The sequence below is a fragment of the Rhinolophus hipposideros genome (genome assembly GCF_964194185.1).
Source record: "Rhinolophus hipposideros genome assembly, chromosome: 16".
Lineage (NCBI taxonomy): Eukaryota > Metazoa > Chordata > Mammalia > Chiroptera > Rhinolophidae > Rhinolophus > Rhinolophus hipposideros.
In genome coordinates, this window is record NC_138062.1 from 30135420 (window position 1) to 30154776 (window position 19357).

Sequence of the window (19357 nt, forward strand, 5' to 3'; positions counted from 1 at the left end):
GTTGATGGATGTTTGGGGTTGTTTCCAGTTTTAGGTTATTTTGAATTAAGTTGCTATGAATATTCTTGTGCAAGTCTTTATGGATATATGCTTTCGTTTTTCTTGCTTAAGAACTTAGAAGTAGAATTACTGGATCATGGGGCAGGTGTATATTTTCTAATGCGGTTGGTATCATTTCATACTCCTACTAGCAATGAAAGCATTCTAGTTACTTTTTAAAAAACATCTCCTGTTTCTCTCTGGCCTTTGACCATTTCATTTTGCCATCAGCCTTCAAAGCTTCTGTAAAATAACACAAATAACTTTTCGGGGCTTCTTCATGATAAAACCTAGCTTCTTAAGGGATCTTTTTGCTTTAAAATAAAAAATAAACTAAGTGTAGTCCTGACACTGTAAGCTGCAAGTCTCACTTTTCCTTTTTCTCTACCATCAGGATTTGATAATGTGAAAATAACGCTTGCAAACTGAGATGTTTCGCTAATTATTAACAGGTACCCCAATCACATGAGGCTTATCTTTCAGCTGATTCCCCTACATTTCTCCCCTTTGAAAACCATATTACCTGAAAATAAAAGCACTTTTAAAGAAGGTAAGAAAACTACCAGTTGGGGGGCCGGGAGGAAGATGAAGAGAACAAAGGAAGAACTGAAGATGGCTCACGTAGCTGTCCCTATACACTAGATTTTGAATGCAGCTGTTTCTCAACTGCATTCAAATCATTTCTAGAGTTAAGATCTGAAACAACTGGAAAAATATATAAAACATTCAGACACAGAGAATAAACAGTAAGTCTCTAATCAAACACATAAGTATACAAGGAGTAATCTATTATAGACCCAAGATTTTGCAGGTAGTCTAACTCTGAAAACAGACTTAACATTTGTTCAGCAGGCTCCAAATTAAATAGTTTAACAGTTAATATTTACTGTGTAAGTCTAACACTTTGAAGATCCAGGAAATAACTAGTTACTATTTGACATTCTTTGAGAGGAAAATGTGCGTTTGCAATATAAGAAATCTAAAACAAAGCCTAAGCGTAATCTTTTTACTCTTCCCAAAACTGGTCTCTGTATTAAAATATATATTGTCCATCTATTGCTCAGACACTCAGTGGAATCAATCAATAAATCCTGAGCCCTTAAATGAAGAGAATGAGGCTGATACTGGAGGTGTGGTTAAGAGGAAGTGTTCAGCCCCACAGCTCCCGTTCCATTTTTCACTCCTGAGGAAAGTTCAGTCTCACTCCCTACTTCTGGACCGTGAGTGTGTCAGAGGGACTGCTCTTCTTTCTCTTTTTCATATTCCTTTTCTTAGACCCCCTAATTTCTCCTCCCCCTATAAGAAAGGCCTCCAATTCCAGCAGTGCCGGTGCCCAGATAAATAAATCTGTCTAATTCAGGAATTAAATATTAGGAAGTATGTATAAACTGCATCCTCCAATAAGCTTCTGTCAGGGATAGTTTAAGCTCCATTTGTTTAATTCCTATGAATATCTCACAAAGATATTCATAAAATCATAAATATAAATATCTCATAAATATCTCATAAAAAAGTTCATAAAGAGAAATAATAATAAACTAATAATAGCAACTATAATAATAATAGCAATCGCAATAATACCAACAATTTGTATACATTGTCTCGTTTAATTCTTAAAAACAAGCCTGTTCAGAAGGTATCACTAACCTCAGCTGATAAATGAAACTATTTAGGCTCAGAGTACCTACCTAAGTTCACTTCAGTAATAGGTAAAATAAACAAGATTTCTGTTTGACTCCAAAATGAAACACTAAATCTCTATGCTATACAATGTTGTCTCCCTTTGAGGGTTACAATATTATCTTATGTCTTTTTAAAAATTTATTATTTATTAAAGTATAGTTGACATACAACATTAGATTAGTTTCAGGTGTACAACATAGCAATTTGACATTTATATGCCTTAGAATGTGATCATCACAATAAGTCTGGGACCCATTTGTCACCACACAAAGTTATTACGATATTATTAACTATATTCCCTGTGCAGCACATTATATCCCTGTGACTTCATTTATTTTATAACTGGAAGTTTGTACTTTTTATTCCTTTTTACCTTCTCAGTGAAAAGGTGTTGATTTGCATTTCAAAAGAATATTCTTTAACAAAATACTACAACCAGAAACTTTAAAACCACAAGTACATTTTACTATGAGTCCAGTTAAGATTAGGAAGTTGCTCTAAAAATCTACAGCATTTTCCTAAATATACAATTCCATTTAATACATATTTCTTGGGTACGTGACTTTTCAGGAAGTTACATGTTTATTTTTAGTAAATTCAAATTTCGTATGATCCTTCACCTCTGGAATATTGGAGACAATTTCAAAAGTCACTCCACAGCCAGGAATGGAACTTCGATGAGACATCTTTTTTAGGAGACTCTGAGCAAAACCCTAGAGAAAAACAAAATAGAAGATACGGTTTCCCGTCTCAAAAACCGAGTTTACATTGAGAGAGACAGCATAAAGATACTGCATTCACTCTAAGGAAGAAGACACAGAGTATTTCCCATATAAGCGAGTTGAAATTCAAATCACTAAATACAAGTTCCTCAACTTTATCTTCGTACACAAAACCAACGGGAGATACCTGTCCATCTAAACGTGCACAATGGGTGACAGGTCCTGTCCCCAGTGTATGAAAAGTATAGACCCGAAACTGGAAACTGGAACTGAGCCTCTGGTTCAGCTCTGCTAAAGGGCTACAGAAAAAAGGCTGTTGACTTCTACACAATAAAATGACCTTCTAACTAAGATGTAAGCAAGGACTGGTGACTCTTACACATTTTTTTTTTCATTTTTGCAGCACGATGGACATCTTGTACCATGAATATTGACAAGTTCAGACATTAAATTCTTGACCAAAGCAGGATCGTTACGAAGAATGATTTAAGACTGCATGGTCATTGTTTATGCTGACTGCGCTCTTTGAGCAGTTAAGAATTGAACTGTTGAATTAATGCATAGATGACTCATTTGAAGATGCTGCTAACACTGAACATCCCGTAGAGGTTGAAGAGAGCAGGGAAGAGGGCAGAATACAATCGGTGAATAAAGATAAGGGGAGAGAATATTAAACGAACACTGAACCCTTCTCCTCATGAGAAAGGGAAGCAGGAAATATGTGGAAACCCCCAAAGAAAATAGAAAAACCAAGCTGTTTGGTTTTAGAAATACGTTATTTTCAAAAACTTGCTTAATCATAATTTCTTTCCTATTCTGTAACCGTCAGTTAACAAAAAACAAAAAGATGCTAGCCTCTCAGACTGCAGAGAGACCATTGATTTCACCCCTTCACTCTGTCGCCGTGAGCCTGTACCACTGCCAGTGACACTATCTTCCTTCTAACGGGTGGTGGGGGAAAGTGTGGGTGCTACCGTCATCTTCCTGTTTTGTTTTCTATCTGTATGGAATCGCTGAAGCTGACTTGCATGTATTAGGGTCATAAGGAAGTCTCTGTTCTTGCTGTAAAGAAGTCATTTTTAGGAATGAAGTATCTAAAGCTGGGAGGGAAAACAGCCATGCCCTAGAACACTATCATTTCATTCAGTATCCATTGGATACTGTCAAATCATTTCAACTAGGGGGGAAATGCGAGAATTCCTTGTCCCTAAAACAAAAAATAGAAAAAAAATAAAACAAAACAAAACCTTTTTTAAAAAAAAAAGAAACTTGGTGATTCCATAATGCACCCTTTCTGTTAAAAATTCTGTGGGACTGGTATGAGGTCAAGCTCAGTGCCTGACAACCAGTATCTCTGGTTCTGAAATGGCAGATGACTCTTCAAAATGCTCCCTGGGAGCAACGTGTCTTTTTCAATTCCTTAAAGACTTCCGAGAAAAGGGAGAGTGAGAGAAGAGTGAATGGGAGGCACAGCACATGCCTCTATGGCTAACCCGATGACCTGGATTTTATTGATGTTGGATTGCCAAGCTAAAGAGCTGCAATTTTAACAGCATACCGCCCGTCTTCATTTCAAAGATTGATATCAGTGTGACATTTAGAACTAAAGATTAATTTTTAGGCGTGGAGATTATATCTAGGACTCTGTCAACCATGACTGTGCTCTTTTAAATGAAAAGATTTATTTTCATCTGTCCTGGTTTTCGTCAGTGTATCAAGAAGGCCTCCAAAAAGTAAGAATAGACAGTTAAAAAGAATCCCTAGAGTCAACCTCCCAAATCTTATATTTGCAAAACCCAGTAACAGAAATGGTTTATATCTTTACCTAGAGTTTTCTACTAACCCCCTTCATATGACACAAGCTCCTTCATAGTCCAGCTGCAACGACGTTGACAGCCACAGTTTTGGCCTCTGCAGCACTCTGTCACACCCTGCTTCTCAAGGTCCCCGGGCCCGCCACGTCCTTTCCATCCTCACTACCTCTGCACATGTATCTCCTCCTCTCCATGGAACAGCCAACAGCTCCTTCTCTGCCTGCCACACTTCCCCGTCTGTAACAAAGTGGCTCACACGCGAGTGACCCTGCTCTCTGAAGCCATCTCTGACTTCCTCGGTCTGAACTGTCTGTCTGTTCTCTTCCCTACAGTCTCCCAGCGCGTGATGACCACCTATGCGAGAGAACTATCACCACAGAGAAGAGTCACCTGTTTATACATCTACATAGACCAACAGACATTGGCTCTTTAAGGATGCAGACTATTTGTTATTCATCTTTTTACCCCAAAGCCTGACGGAGTACACTTGCCAAATTTATGAATCAGTGACCTCTCAGAGATGACTGAAAGGAAAGAAAGGTATGGAAAGCGAAGGGTAAGAAGCACAAATAGCTACCTGCAGTGAACCTTCTCATCGTGTAGGACCCAGATGAAAAGTCACAAACAAACACAGTGACCTTCGCCTTGACAGGGCCCTGTGGCATCCAAAAGAATGGCAGTCCTTTGTAAACATGCAGTAAGGAAGAGTTTGTGTAACAAGTGGACACTGTCTAGGAGGAAGCCAGGATGGCATGTTCCGGGGCCAAAACAAGTGCGGTTACAAGACAGGAAGAGTCACCTGGAAACGAAAAGCTCAATGCTCCCCAGAGCCTGTCGGGACAGAAGGCCAGAGCAATCACTCCCTGGGCCTGCCCTCGTGTCAGACCTGCGGTTCAAGTCACTTCTTCAACTAGGCGTAAGGACTCACCTGCCGACCATGCACACTGACACAGATTCGTTTGCGTAACACCAGCTGCATGTCGGCCGGATGGCTGAGCTGGACAGTCACCCGCACGATCAGGAAGAGTCGCTCATCCGCAGGTGTGCCTTTACTGAGCTGAGCACAACTGTGTACTGCAGAGTCCCAAGAGGCTTCTGCTTTCACCTGCAGAGAAGACACAGAGAACATACTTCTCCTTTTCCTCCTGAAAACAAAAAGCCTCGCAAGGGAATATCTGGGCTTGGGTTGAAGTGGTACATGCCAGTCACGAATGCAGTTCGACCAGAACTACCCTGAGAGACTGGAATATGAGGCTGTGGGCTCAGGAACCCCAGTCTGGGAAGTACAGAGCAGACTGTTCCTGGCTGGCTGGATTTTAACTTTTTATTTCGAAAAATGCTCAAACATTAAAAAAAAAATTTGTAAATTCAGTACAATGAACCTCTGTGTATCGTTCATCTAGATTCATCAACTGGTAACATTTGCTACCTTCCCTTATCCTATCTTCCTCACAACACACACACATATATATACAGTATTATTACTTTATATATATATATATTTTTTTGCTGAATCACCTCAGAGTAAGTTACAGGCATATAACTATGTCTCTAACGACTTCAGCAAGTATCTTCTAAAAGCAAGGACATCCTTTTATTTAACCATTGGACAACAATCATATTCAGGAAATTAAACATTAATACAATACTACTATGTAATATAGAGTCCATATTCAATTTTTTAATGATTCTGATCCAGATCACAAATTGCCTTCAGCTGTCATGTCCCTGTAGTCTACTCTGGAATGGTTCCCCAGCGTTTCTGAAACACTCATGACATTGACTCTTTAAAGAAGGGCACAGGCCCTCTGTTTTACAGAGAACACCACAGTTGGGTTTGTCTGATTGTTCCCTCACTGTTAGAGTCAGGATGTGCAACTTAGGCATACCACTAAGTGATGACGTACCCTTCAAAGCATCGTTATCAGCTTTCCTTCCTTAAAATATTTTATAATTTTTCCAATGTACTCAATATTTAAATAAGCCCCCATTGAATACCCATCACTCAGATTCAAACATTATCAAGATTTGGCCACACTGGCTTCATCTATTCTTTTTTCCCTTTTAAGAAGTTTTTACTGAAGAACCCCACAGCAAATCCCACGCATGGTTATCATTTGACCTCTGCACATTCCAGTCATACCTCCCTAGAGCCTGGACCTCAGCTGACCTAAATATGAGTTTTTACCAGGAGAGGAAGGAAAATGGGGAAGGGATGTAATCTGATGGTCCACTCTTTCTGGAAGTGGTTCCATTCTTTCTGGAAGTCATAATAAAAGGTGTTCACTCATCTTTCTTAAGAAATTAAGCACTGAAATGATAACCTTGCTGTTTCAAAAGGCTCATGGAAAGGTTAAGGAAACTACTTTTCATCCAGTCCTCCTGAGCTCTGCGTTATTTACCTCTCCGTCGTGCTGTTTGACAATCTGCAGTTCAAAGAACTCATCCTCTTCTTCCCCAGTGAGGGTGGCATCCCACCCACCAGCCTCTGGGTCATCAATATTATCCTGAGAGCTGAAATCATCCGCTAAAAGCAAAGACAGTCCATTAAATATGGAGAACATTTTAAAGGATAATCCCTACCAGTTAATTTTCAATGTGCTTAGTATTAGATTCTTCTACGTCAAATTTCATTTGCTTTGGCTCTAAAATCTTATGTAACAGAGATGATGACCATTCAACAGTTCATGGATCTTAGAGCTGTAAAGTGCCTTAAGAAATTATCTTATCCAGTCTCCTTTATGCCTTTTTTTACATGGAAAGCAACTGAAGCCAAGATACCCAAGAGGTTTATTCAAGTCAGCCCACAAATATTAATGATGGGATTATAACCCAAATTCCCTATCTGGAGAAACAAGAATGAGATTCCAATTATCTGACGATTAAGTTCAACAAACGAATCAATTGGCTCATGAGCTGGAAACTGGAGGGTTGTCCCATGGCGCTATGGTTATTCAGTTCCAAGCCTGGCTCTCCCTACTACCTATCTATCATAAGCTTGTGAATAGGCATCAAAAGTATCTTTTCTAGTACATGGGGTTGGGTGGACCAAGAATGGGCAAAAGACTGAATAAGGTCCTTATCATATCTAGGAATATTCTTACTAACAGGCCTTTAAGCTTATTCATTCCCACCTTCTTGCGTGCACAGGTGCATGCACGCGCGCGCACACACACACACACACACACCCTCAGCTATCCAGGACCCCAACTTAAGACTAGTTCAAAGTCATCTTCAGTTTCTAGAGGTCAAGAGAACAACAAAGGAGAGAGTGCAGTGGTAATATATTACAACCATCAGATGGACAGACAGTGGCTAAATATTATTCCCTAACTGTGTATATACAAAAATCTTCCATGTGTTTCAATAAGCTAAGTGGCACAAGATGCAAAATACCTCAGGTATGACTCACTTCCAGCTATCCAGCTAGGTGGAAGAAAACCCCTGAAGACATCTAATCTTGTCCATTGAGGATAGTTACTTTTAATGTATAGTTCTTCTGCAGATGTTTTAGGAATTTAACTGCTGACTTTTAACTTATTTTTAGCTTGTTAATCTACCTTTTCATTTTTATTTTCCCTCCTCAGACAAAGTATATGTAAAATATAGCCACATCCAAAATATTTTATATGAGGGGGGAAAAGTCAGAGAAAAAAAATGACAAGTTATTTTAAAAATAGGCGATGTAGGGATAAATGGCATAAGAACTCACAGAAAAAGTGAGAAATTTATTAAACAGTGCTAAGAAAACACCAGATAAAATAAAACATGCTACATAAGCAATCACTAGTTATTAGTCATTTCCAGAGAGAGGTTTTTTCCAAAAATTACAGAAGGAAATATTCTGTCTAACCACTATGCTGTACACCCGAAATATAAAATGTTGAATGTCTAAATGAATTAATTAATGAACTATTTTAAGCACAGGAAACCATGACTACCATCCCAAACTGCTGAAAGAACAAAGCATACACGTAGCAGTATGGGTTGTAGAATGAAATATGAGAACACATCACGATGAAACATACCTATTACCGTTATGAAAATATTATTCTTACAGAAAATCCATTCTCTGTCAAGTATCAGAGTCCTCTGGCACACAAGGAATGGTTCCTACTCTTACGCTTACAGAACTGCCTAACTGCATACTTTGTCAGAATCTAGGGGTCATCTGGACACTAATTTGTCAGAGGTAAACCTTCAGAAAGCACCTCCTAACTTACCATTTAAGTCAAGGAATATAACAGGAATGTGTGTTTCCATCCCAGGAACTGGGGTCCTAAAACATAATGAACAAATAGCATCTCAAATAAAGCGGACTGTCTCATCAGCATGTACTTCGTGACACAGCCTTAATACACATTCAGAACTATTACAGCTCAAACTAATAATAGCTCTGCGATTGGATTTGCTATAATTTCACATCAGAGATGCCAGAAAGACTTGACTGTAAGTCCTGCTCCTTTTCACTGGTGCACTCATGTATAATTATCATATGCCCTGAAACTAGAACTCAGTCTTATAAGACACATATACCTGTTTATAAATGAAGTCCCCTTGTTTAAAGTTACTTTCTTATAAAATTATATACCTAAGGACCTCGTATAGCTTAATTCACTATTTTTAATTTCTGTAAAGTGGCACAGAACATTTGCTGACAATATAGTTTTAGCCAGCACCAAAACCTAAAACTCTTGGAGATGCAATTTTATGATGACCAAATAGTCTTTTAAGGGAATGACCTAAGTAATTAACATATTAACTATTTTTTTAAATGTTAAGTGCACTGGTACTAAATATTGATTTAGATTCTCAGAAATCTTAATTGCTTGAGCCAATAACAATATTATTTAATAAAACAGTTTTAGGTCATAGTTATTCTGACTCATGAAAATAATTTAACACTTCCTCTAATTCAAACAACTTTTTCCCCATATGCTATAACGAGTCTTCCTTTCATTAAAGCACAGGCAAAATTCCTACAAAAAGCAGTCCGTTTAGTGAGCATTTAGAACTTCAGAAGACACACGGCAACCTCATACCATTCTGCAGGGGCCCCTGGAATCCCACTGCCAGCCGAAGGGACCATGACCGCATTCCTTTCTTCCGTGAGAGTCAACCTCATCTCTAGGAGTTGAGCTTCACGGTCAGCATCATCCTCTGTCTTATCTAGAATATCAGAAATAAGGGGCAAAGATTAATATCCCCCTCGCTATTTACACTTCTTGTCCTTTGTAATGGTAGGATTTGCCCATATTTCAGTTATCGGTTGATGAGAGTTCACTAGAAACTTATTACTTCCCGAATTAGTGATAAAAAAAATTCACAAAGAAAAAGTAACTGTAAGCTAGAGGGGTTGGTGCACTCTTTACAGCGAGCCCATCCTTGGTTCGTAGAAGAGCACATGAATGATTTCTTCCAGTCAGAGGATTCAAGTGCTTTTGGACAAGAAATGTTAGCATCTTACCTTAAGTTATTTTTGAGGGACAATATTTACTTTGTGTATTCTCTTTCTTTGTTGGGGCTGGGAGGGCAAAGACATCATTACAACTAGATAAATGTTCTTTTGAAAGGATATGACACAAATAAGAAACACTCTTATGCTCTTGCCATCCCCATTATTGATGTGTTCATCTACTTCTAATTTATGTGGCTGCAAATGGGAATTAATTATGCACCGACGTGGGGGAAAGGAAATATTCAACTTGCTTTCCTACCATGTTTACTGACAAGCTTTTGCAATTGTTGATCTAAGTACTCCTGACGTTTTGTTAACGCATTTAGCCATTTTCTGCGTAGTCTCTCTAAATCCCGATCCTGAAAGAAGACAAGGGAAATGACAATCAGTATAATGCCAAGATAATATATTTGAAACCGTGCTCTATCTTACTTTAATCTGGTTCGAAAACGCAAAGTATTATATACCACTAATGTCTTCATCACCACCATGAGTTGACTCCAACCATTATGCATGACAGAAACTCTCAGAAATTAAAGCATTACAGTTCTAGACTACTACTGTTTCTGAAAGGGCGGTCTCTGATATCCAGAACCAGTTTTATTCCTATTGGCTCAAAGGGCAGAATGCCAAGAGCTGGTAACTGAGATCTTCTATGAGGTCTCTTTGCTGAATAAAAATCACAAATATTACTCAATCATCTTCAAAGTTTTCCCTTAAAGCCATCATAAGAATTCTTCGAATTCTTCACTATAGCCTTCAACATGTTTCACTAGTCTCTGCAAACAACATGTAAATGCTTCTCTCCCTTGTTTTGGTGGTGTTTTGGTGGTGTGGGGCATTACAGAGATGAACAACTCTTCCAGTCAACACCTGACTGTACACCAGTCTTACCTCATTTCCTTTTGTAATCGAATTACAAGACTGGGTAGCTCAGTGGAATGCTGCGGAAATGGTGTATATCTGGATTTCACTAAGGCACTTAACCAAATAGCTCATGACATTCTTGTGGACAAGATGGAGAAATGTGCAATGAATCTACTTGAATGAAATCAGAAATGACTGAAATAGCACATCCAAAGAACGATGATTAATGAAATAATGTCAGCTTAAAAGAAGTCTGTATTGTTGTGCCATAGGGCGTTGTATTTAACCCTCTCCAATACAATATTTTTATCAGTGACTTATAGGAAGGCAGACATTTTTATCAAATTAGAATGATGCAAAACCAGGAGAGTGACTACACTGGATGACATAATCAGGATCCAAAAAGCTCTGAGAGTCCTAACAAGACTAACAAGATAAACCTTAACAGACATAAACAAAATCTTGCAGATTAGGAAGTAGGGTGGAGTGGGGTGGGCGGACAAAACCTGTATGACTCCATGAAATGGGGAAGAAAGACCTGGCTTCAAATAAGGAAAATACCTAGGGGGTGTGGCTTGACTGATACTCAGTAGGAGACAACTCTTATAAGGAAAGGAGTGGGTGATTCCACTCCAGGACAGAAAAATCAGGGAGCCTGGCTGGGGAGGAGCTCCAGGTTTGGAAAAAGATAACAGTCACAAACGATTTCCTACACTAAACAGATGTTACTTTTACAGTCTATGGAACACTCATTGTTTCCTACTCTATTTTAATTTGAGAAAAAGCAATATTTGAATCAAAATTGTACTAAGTATTAAGTAACAGTACAGCAAGACTCACGAATAGGTAATTTAGTACTTTAATCAAGCTTATTTGATGAGGCTAACAGGTGTTTCATTACCTGGTAGCTGTCCATGTCTTCCTCTTCCTCCTACAAGACAAAACACATTATGCAGAACCGAAACAATACCCACGAATCCGGCTACGCTAAACAATCTGAGTCTCTTCCCACACTTTGTATTTTCTCCCACCTAGCTCACCCTCACTCTTGGTTTTATAGTTTTCAGAAAGTTGAAGTAAAACCTTGAGCTTCTCATAGGAAAGAAGAACACTCATTTGACCTTTTCAGGAACCAGTACAATACTTTCCCTGCTGGGTTTATAGTCCCACTCCCCAGGGGAAATCAAACACCTGCTGGCAAATAGTCTTTACAAGCCAGCAGGGGGTTTCTGCAGAGGGGTGGGTGATGGAGGAGGTTAATCACTAGCAGGCACTGAGGAGTTTCTGGAGACTGAGATGTTTTAACCCTCAGTTTTCCATGTACCAGCGCAAAACCAACAGTCTGGTGTAGTGATTCCATGCAAATACACTACAATTAAAAAAAAATATAAAGACATCAATGGGAAACAAAAGAAATACTGAAAAGACTGTTCATGGAAGGCCGTTTTCTGACAGGTTCCAGCGTCTGGTTGGGTCTTTCAGCAAGAACCTAGCAGGCACAGAGACTTACATGGAAGGCGTCATGGGTCTTGGGGGATCTGAGCGCTCTAACTTTCACACATCCAATGCCAACAGACAATATACTTTCTTCCATCAGTGGTAAAGTCCCAGATTCCTGCACCGACTTCACTTCCACTTGGACTCGCCGGGACTGCCCCTATATCACATACAATTTTAAGAGTTTTTAAAAATCAGTTTGATTCACAAAAATTTGGTTTAGAGAGACCCCTACAGGCTGATGCTGGGACAAGCGTTTAACTTGGAGACACTGTATTTTAAATGGTAAGTGGTAAACTACAAATTGAAAAACTAATCAGGAAAAATTACCTTTGAAGGGCGTAGAAAGAGACAGAATAGATGATTTACGTATTTTTTTCAATAAAAATAAACATTAAAGGAAAACATTCTAACAAAAGAAACACAAATAGGTAGACAATAAAAAATGGTCAACTTACTAATAATCAAATAAATACAAATTAAAATAAGCATGATACACATTTATTTTCACTTACTAAGCTAGCAATTACCTTTTAAAAATGAAAATGAAATTTTTAATATTGCCCAAAGTTTATGCAACAGGCAATTACATACACTGTTGGTGGGAATATAAACTGGTAAAGCTTTCTGCAGAGCAAGTTGCCTTAAAAAATATAAGTTTCCCTTGCAATTCAACTGTCTAGGATTCTTGTCTAAGTAAATAATCACATATGTACATAAAGAATCTTAAAGCAATGTTAAGAATAAAAACTAGTTACAAATTATATGTATAATACTGTAACTGCATATAGTATATTTAATAAAAGATTACATAGTCATTAAAATACAGCTGTAGAAAAATATGCATGATATTTTAAGTTAAACAGTGTGGTGACAGATGTTAACCATACTTTTTAAAAAAAGAGATTTCCAAACCTAGCATATATAGTATGACCTACTTTTAAAAAGTAAGCAATCAGAGTAAAAATAATTACTACTATCCTGGATTCACTGCTCTAATCACAAAATAAAACAATTTTAAATCAAGCTGCAAAATGAAGACTCGACCAGAGAGAACCTATTCCTTCTTAGGCACATTTTCAGGATAATTACGTGTGACTTTGTATATTTAGAGTTAAATCTATTTTTTAAAATTCCCAGTTTCCCAAATTACTGACTTCAAAGTTGGTTTATATAAAGTCTAGAAACATAAAACAGAATTTGAATATACAATTTCAAGTCTATTACTATTCTCCTCTTCCATCAGATTTTGAATCCCAAGAGCTTGGTATTATCAGAAAAATCAATTAGGCAATGATTGATCCCCATCAAGCTAGATTTGAAAAGATGAGCTACAGATGTCTTTTAATATTTTCCAAGCACTATGCGTCAGATATTTTGTGAAACAAGTACCTAAGAAAACATTTTAATAGTCTAAAATAGTTTAGTCATTTTCAGTTGGCTACCTTTTGTTTATTTACTTAGGACAGAAAGTGGCCTATTTTAAATGTGTGAAATACATACACTCTGGGGAGGAGTCAAGATAAGAAGAAAGAAAAAAAAGGAGGGAAAAGATCCAAGAATGGTTTAACGTCCCATAGAAAATGCCTTGAAAAAAAAAAAAATGCCTTGAATAGTGCACTTAAACCATTATATTGAAAGTCCTTTAGCTGCTGGTACTTGACCTTTTTTTAACTACAAAACCGGAAATTGCCTATGGTTAAACTAATCAGTTTTTCCTCTGTCACTTTTCCTGTTCAAGAACAGGTTCCAATTTTGAAAGATACTGAATTCAATGAACCTACCATTTTAGGCCCTCTATGCTTCTCTAACCTCTCCTGTTACTGCCATCTCTTCCTACACGTTACTTTCTATCTAAATTTACCTAACTCCAAGTATCTTTATTCTTTAGTCTTGCCATTTACATGTGAAAAACTTTTCTAGCCTTTGTGTGATTCTTATCAGCATCCAGGTGAAGATGCACATCCTTCAAAAAGGCCTTTCCTGATAAACTCAATATATTTTTTTTGCATGACTGCATTTATTTTAAATTTTTATTAAGTTTTCAATTAATTGATATACAGTATAATATTAGTTTCAGGTGTACAGCATAGTGATTAGACATTCATATAACTTACGAAGTAATCACCCGATAAATCTAGTACCCATCTGACACTACACATAATTATTATATTATTGACTATATTCCCTATGCTGTACTTTACATCCCGGTGACTATTTGTAACTACCACTTTGAACTTCTTAATCCCTTCCCCTTTTTCACCTATCCCCCCAACCCCCCTCCCATCTGGCAACCATCAAAATGTTCTCTGTATGAGTTTGTTTCTGTTTTATTTTCTCTTTTAGATTCCGCATATAAGTGAAATCATACGGTATTTGTCTTTCTGTGTCTTTCTTATTTCACTTAGTGTAAATACCCTCTAGGTCCACCCATGTTGCAGATGACAAGATTTCAGTCTTTTTTATGGATGAGTAATATCGCATTGTACAAATGTAGTACTTCTTTATCCATTCATCTGTGGATGGTCACGTAGGTTGCTGCCATATCTTGGCTATTGTAAATAATGTTGCAATAAACATATGGATGCATATTTCTTTTCAAAGTAGTGTTATGTGTTTCTTCAGATAAATACCCAGAAGTAGAAATACTGAAACCCAACTTGTAGTAAAGGTTGTCAGAAGTATGATAAATACTTAAATATTTGATTCACACTAAATCAAAGAAAATTAACTGGTCTTACCTTCCAGGAGATGAATTTCTAAGGGATCCAAAGAAGATATATATAGTTTTAAAAGATGTTCAGAAAAAGATTCTTCACACACTTAAGAATCCGATTTTATGTGTATATCTCATGCTATAATTTAAACTAATTTCCTTTTGCTTTTAGTTCCTTGACCATGCATGAATGAATTTGCTAAAATTCATTTGCTGGGGTCAGAGAATAAGTGCTTATCACGTTCCTCCTACTAAAACATTCAGGAACTTAAATATTTCAGCAAACTTTATTTTTCCTTTAATCTTTTCTCATATTTTGCTTTGAATGATTTCAACATTCATTTTCTAGAGCTACTCTAATAGTTTACTATTATTCTGAAGTATGGAAATATCATAGGATGCAATATTCCACTAAAGCAGAGCCAAAAAAAAGTATTTCCATGTCTACCATGTAAATTCTATTAAGATATTTTCTCTCCTCTTTAGTTGGCAGCACAGTCACTCCAGATTACAATCTGCCTGGGGTTAAGTGACAATTCTCACATATTTCCCTGCTGTATTGATTTTTGGAAGGTATTCATATCTACCTAGCTGAATTTATTTAACACCTCCTGTGGTATCATAAAAAGATATTTCATCTTTGTCCTCAATTCCTGGCAGAGAGCTCCTAAAACTCTTGGAATTTCCTGAGTGATAAAAGTTATAGGCACATCTTTAAATGATGTGTCTTTTAACTTGGCCACTCTTGGCAGGCCCTCAGATAGCTTCAGCAGGGGCTGGTCATCAGAAAGACCAAGCCTGGATTAGGACTGGAACGTTCAGCCCCACCCCACAGGGAGAGAGGGGGGCTGGAGACTGAGTATCGCCATTGGCCAATGCTGTCATCAGTCATGCCTACATAATGGAGCATCCACAAAAACCTACAAACAATGGGTCTTAGAGAGCTTCCTGCTTGGTGAACATCTCCAAGTGCAGGGAGGGTGGCGTACCAGAGAGGACAGGGGAGCTCCTCGTCCCTCCTCCCCATACTGTGCCCACGCCTCTCTTCCATTTGGCTGTTCCTGAGTTGTGTCCTTTATGATAAATGGGTAACAGTAAGTAAAAGGCTTTCCTGAGTTTTGTGAGTCATTCTAGCAAATTATTGAACCTGAGGAGGAGAGTTGTGGGAACCCCCGACTTTGCAGCCAAGTCAGATAGAAGTGGGTAGCCTGGGAATCCAATACTTGGAAGTCTCATCTGCAGAGAGGGCACTCATAGGACACCCAGATGGTGTCTGCAGAGAACTGGAGAATTGGTTGGCATCAGGAAGAAAAAACACTTCTCATCTCCCACATACCAAGCTCTTGTACTTTATATGCAGTATCTCCCAATCCTCACACTAATCCATAGAAGTTGGTACTATCATCACCTCCAATTTCTACCTGAGAAAGGTTCTGAGAGGTTACTGGGCCTGCGCACAGATGTACAACTAGGCCACAGGGGAGCCAGAGCTGAACCCCAGCATGTCAGACTCTGGAGGCTTGTTCTTTCTACCACGTCACATTGCTTCTCCTTGTCTTTATAAATATTCCAATGCTGCTTGATATGTTTGTTTTATTTCGTACAATTCAATTCTAAGTTGTCCTTTAACATTTGTCTTTTTCTTACTTAAACCTACTAACAAAAGCTAGTTTAAAAATATTATAAATAGAAATAGTTTTGAAAATGAAGGAAAACACACATGAAGCCGGGAGATGATTTTAACACAGGAAATGGACTTGGCCAATCTAGATTTCATTATCACTGACATTTCTGCTAAAAGGAACCCAACATTACATTTTATGGTGCCAAAGAATTTAATGTTAACATTCAAAATGCCAACATTCACAATTTTATTACCTGCCGGAGTTGGAAGATTCCTCCTGTTGGTACATCCTTTGCAGAAATTACTTCTACAGGGCAGTATTCACCATTCTCGTTCTGTTCCAAGATCTGAACCCAGAATTCCATTTTCCTGGTGACTTCACTCCATCTAGGAAATAGTTGAAATTCTTGGAAAATTAAACATTTCTATTTCAATACAAACAGCCTAGGCTCCTACACAAGAATTAACAATGATAATGACTTCCAAACAGAATAACTCAACAGAATGATCTATAGTTCAATCGGTAATATACACGTACATATTAGTAAATACAATTAAAAGCAAAGTTAAATAAACTTAATAGCAGAACAAGAAATGAGTCCTTTTTTTTTTATTCAAGAAGTTCTAATTACAAATCTATTTCAAAGCGGTTATTTAAAAATCTAAACATCATAATCACATGTACAGAAGCAAAAACTATAAATGGAATCAGATGGATATTTAAAGTTCACCTGTCCCGAAGACTGCGTGTTTTTGCTTGGATAATCCCCAAATCCCACAGGGCTGGGTTCTTCCGAGGATCGGTCATCTTATGGCCATATATTTCTATTGCTAATGCCCCTTCCGAAAGGTGCTCTATGAAGTCTTCAGTGATGTTAAAAGAAAACTCCTAAAAGAAAATAATTACAGAAGAGGAAATACTTTCTGGTAACCTTGTGATTACTTACACCCAACAACATATACTTACTGCATCATGGAGAGTAGAAATAAAAAATAATGTTTTAGTTATAGAACAGAACTGTTATACTACACCCATAATGAAAACTCAGGTGGCCTAAGGTTCTTTCCTTTAAAAAATAACTGTAACTCTGACTTTTTAAAAATGTTTTACCTTGAAAATCTATTGTGAAAAACCAGCATTGTATTCCATTGTGTTAGCAATATTTTGAGAGCTATTTTTAAAAGTATAAATAATTATATTATGAATTACAACAATGATCCAGTATGTGCTGATATACAAGTTATTACATGCAATAAGATAGCAGGGTGTTTCTCAGTTTTTAGGAAGCTATCTCCAATAACAGAGAAAGGAAATATATAACGATCATCAGTGCAAAAAAAAAAAAAAAGTCATCTAATTTTTAAAAATTCTCCCAACCTGTCCATCTTTACAAAATAAATATAAGTATTTTGCAATAATTAGGATAAAGCTCTAAAACTGTGCCACAGTAGAAGATTGAATCTAAAAATCTGACGGTCCAGGCTCTGCTAGTTACTAGCCCTGCGCAAAATGAACTGGCTTCTTCTGCGGGTAGAAAGCACTATCATCAAATACAACTGAGGTCCAGATCAAATGAAAGACTAACATAAAGTGCTTAGCAGAGCATTGGGTGCTCAATAAAGTCAGTTCTTGTCTTTCTTCTATCTTCACTATTTCTAAAGCATTAGTTTCTTTTTAGATGACAACTTCTTCAGTAATCTAATACAAAATATGATTCCTTTTGGAGAAGAGTATCCATACATACGTATACGTGTGCGCGCGCTCACAAAAGTTACCTTCTTATTGTGGAGGAATTAAATGCATTGACACTGTAGTTTTTCCCCCCAGCTTTCCTGAGCTATAATGGACATATAACATTGTGTAAGTTAAGCGTATTCAATGTATTGATAACATTTTTTACAGCTCCACTCTAAGAAACTCTGATCCAAGACATATAGGTACCATTCAACAAAATAAGGTTCATTTCATTGTTTTGTTTTTACCTGATTAACTAAATGTTGACCAAGTCTGGAAAACAAACTTACACTGCAATGATCAAAGACAACCATGCATTGGGGTTCCTTGCTGACAGGGGAGGACGAGGTATCCACTTCAGGTGCAACAACTACTGGCTCCTGTTGATCCCAGAAGTTGTATTTGCAGAATACAAAATGGCACAGATGTTGTGGCAATCCAGTGGCTTGGAGTATTTTAACCTGAAGGAAAAGAAAGGCTCTGTTTGTTTTTAACTAAGAAAGTTCCAAGAAACACTTGAGTCAGAGATATGGACTCCAGTCCTGACTGTATCACTAACTGTTGATTGACCAAAGCCCATTCACCCTGGGGCTGTATTCCTGTCTCTGTGAAATAGTGACAACCACTGTCATATTTAGCAAGTGGGTAACAACAACCTTGCCTATAAAGGTGGCTGTTTTAAAGCATTTACAGTCTGATGAAGAACATTTATATTCTAGGGTCTTATATCATGATCGTTATCATACTATAATAATCAACTCCGAGAAACAAAATCCTCAAACATCAACACCATTCAACAATACAAATTTGGCTATTAGGTTGGTGCAAAAATAATTGCGGCTTTTGCAATTTTTTTTAACCTTTTAAACCACCAATTACTTCTGCACCAACCTAATATGAATACGTCATAAGAACACAAGATTATTAAGAATGATGAATGAAAAACAAAATCAGTGTATGTGCCAACAAGCAATAAATATTCAGGAAAGGGCAAAAAACATTTATTTGATACTTTAAAGTATAAAAAGAAACAAGATTCCCAAGTAGAATGTTACATGCTACTAGAGCATTGTTTGAAAAACTTTATCATGGAATCATCAGGAATGTATACTTTGAAGACCTGGAGGCGTAAAGAAGAAGATTAAAGATGGTCAACGTCTTTAATGCAGTTTTAGGGAGGATAGGTGGATCAAAGGAAATGT

The 19357-nt window shown here is 37.4% G+C and overlaps 1 protein-coding gene across 2 annotated transcripts in view; it reads right to left on the bottom strand.

The window, feature by feature from the left end:
• KIF13B (kinesin family member 13B) overlaps positions 1 to 19357 on the bottom strand; it is a 168513-nt gene that overhangs the window by 44144 nt on the left and 105012 nt on the right. For both annotated transcript variants that reach the window (XM_081076318.1, XM_081076317.1), the window contains exons 22-32: positions 18446 to 18616; positions 17152 to 17309; positions 16675 to 16807; positions 12094 to 12240; positions 11485 to 11514; positions 9976 to 10075; positions 9301 to 9427; positions 8482 to 8537; positions 6661 to 6785; positions 5187 to 5363; positions 2343 to 2435 (exon numbers count right to left, since the gene is read on the bottom strand). In XM_081076318.1, the coding sequence (XP_080932444.1) occupies positions 2343 to 2435; positions 5187 to 5363; positions 6661 to 6785; positions 8482 to 8537; positions 9301 to 9427; positions 9976 to 10075; positions 11485 to 11514; positions 12094 to 12240; positions 16675 to 16807; positions 17152 to 17309; positions 18446 to 18616 (1317 nt within the window). The remainder of the gene's footprint in view (positions 1 to 2342; positions 2436 to 5186; positions 5364 to 6660; positions 6786 to 8481; positions 8538 to 9300; positions 9428 to 9975; positions 10076 to 11484; positions 11515 to 12093; positions 12241 to 16674; positions 16808 to 17151; positions 17310 to 18445; positions 18617 to 19357) is intronic.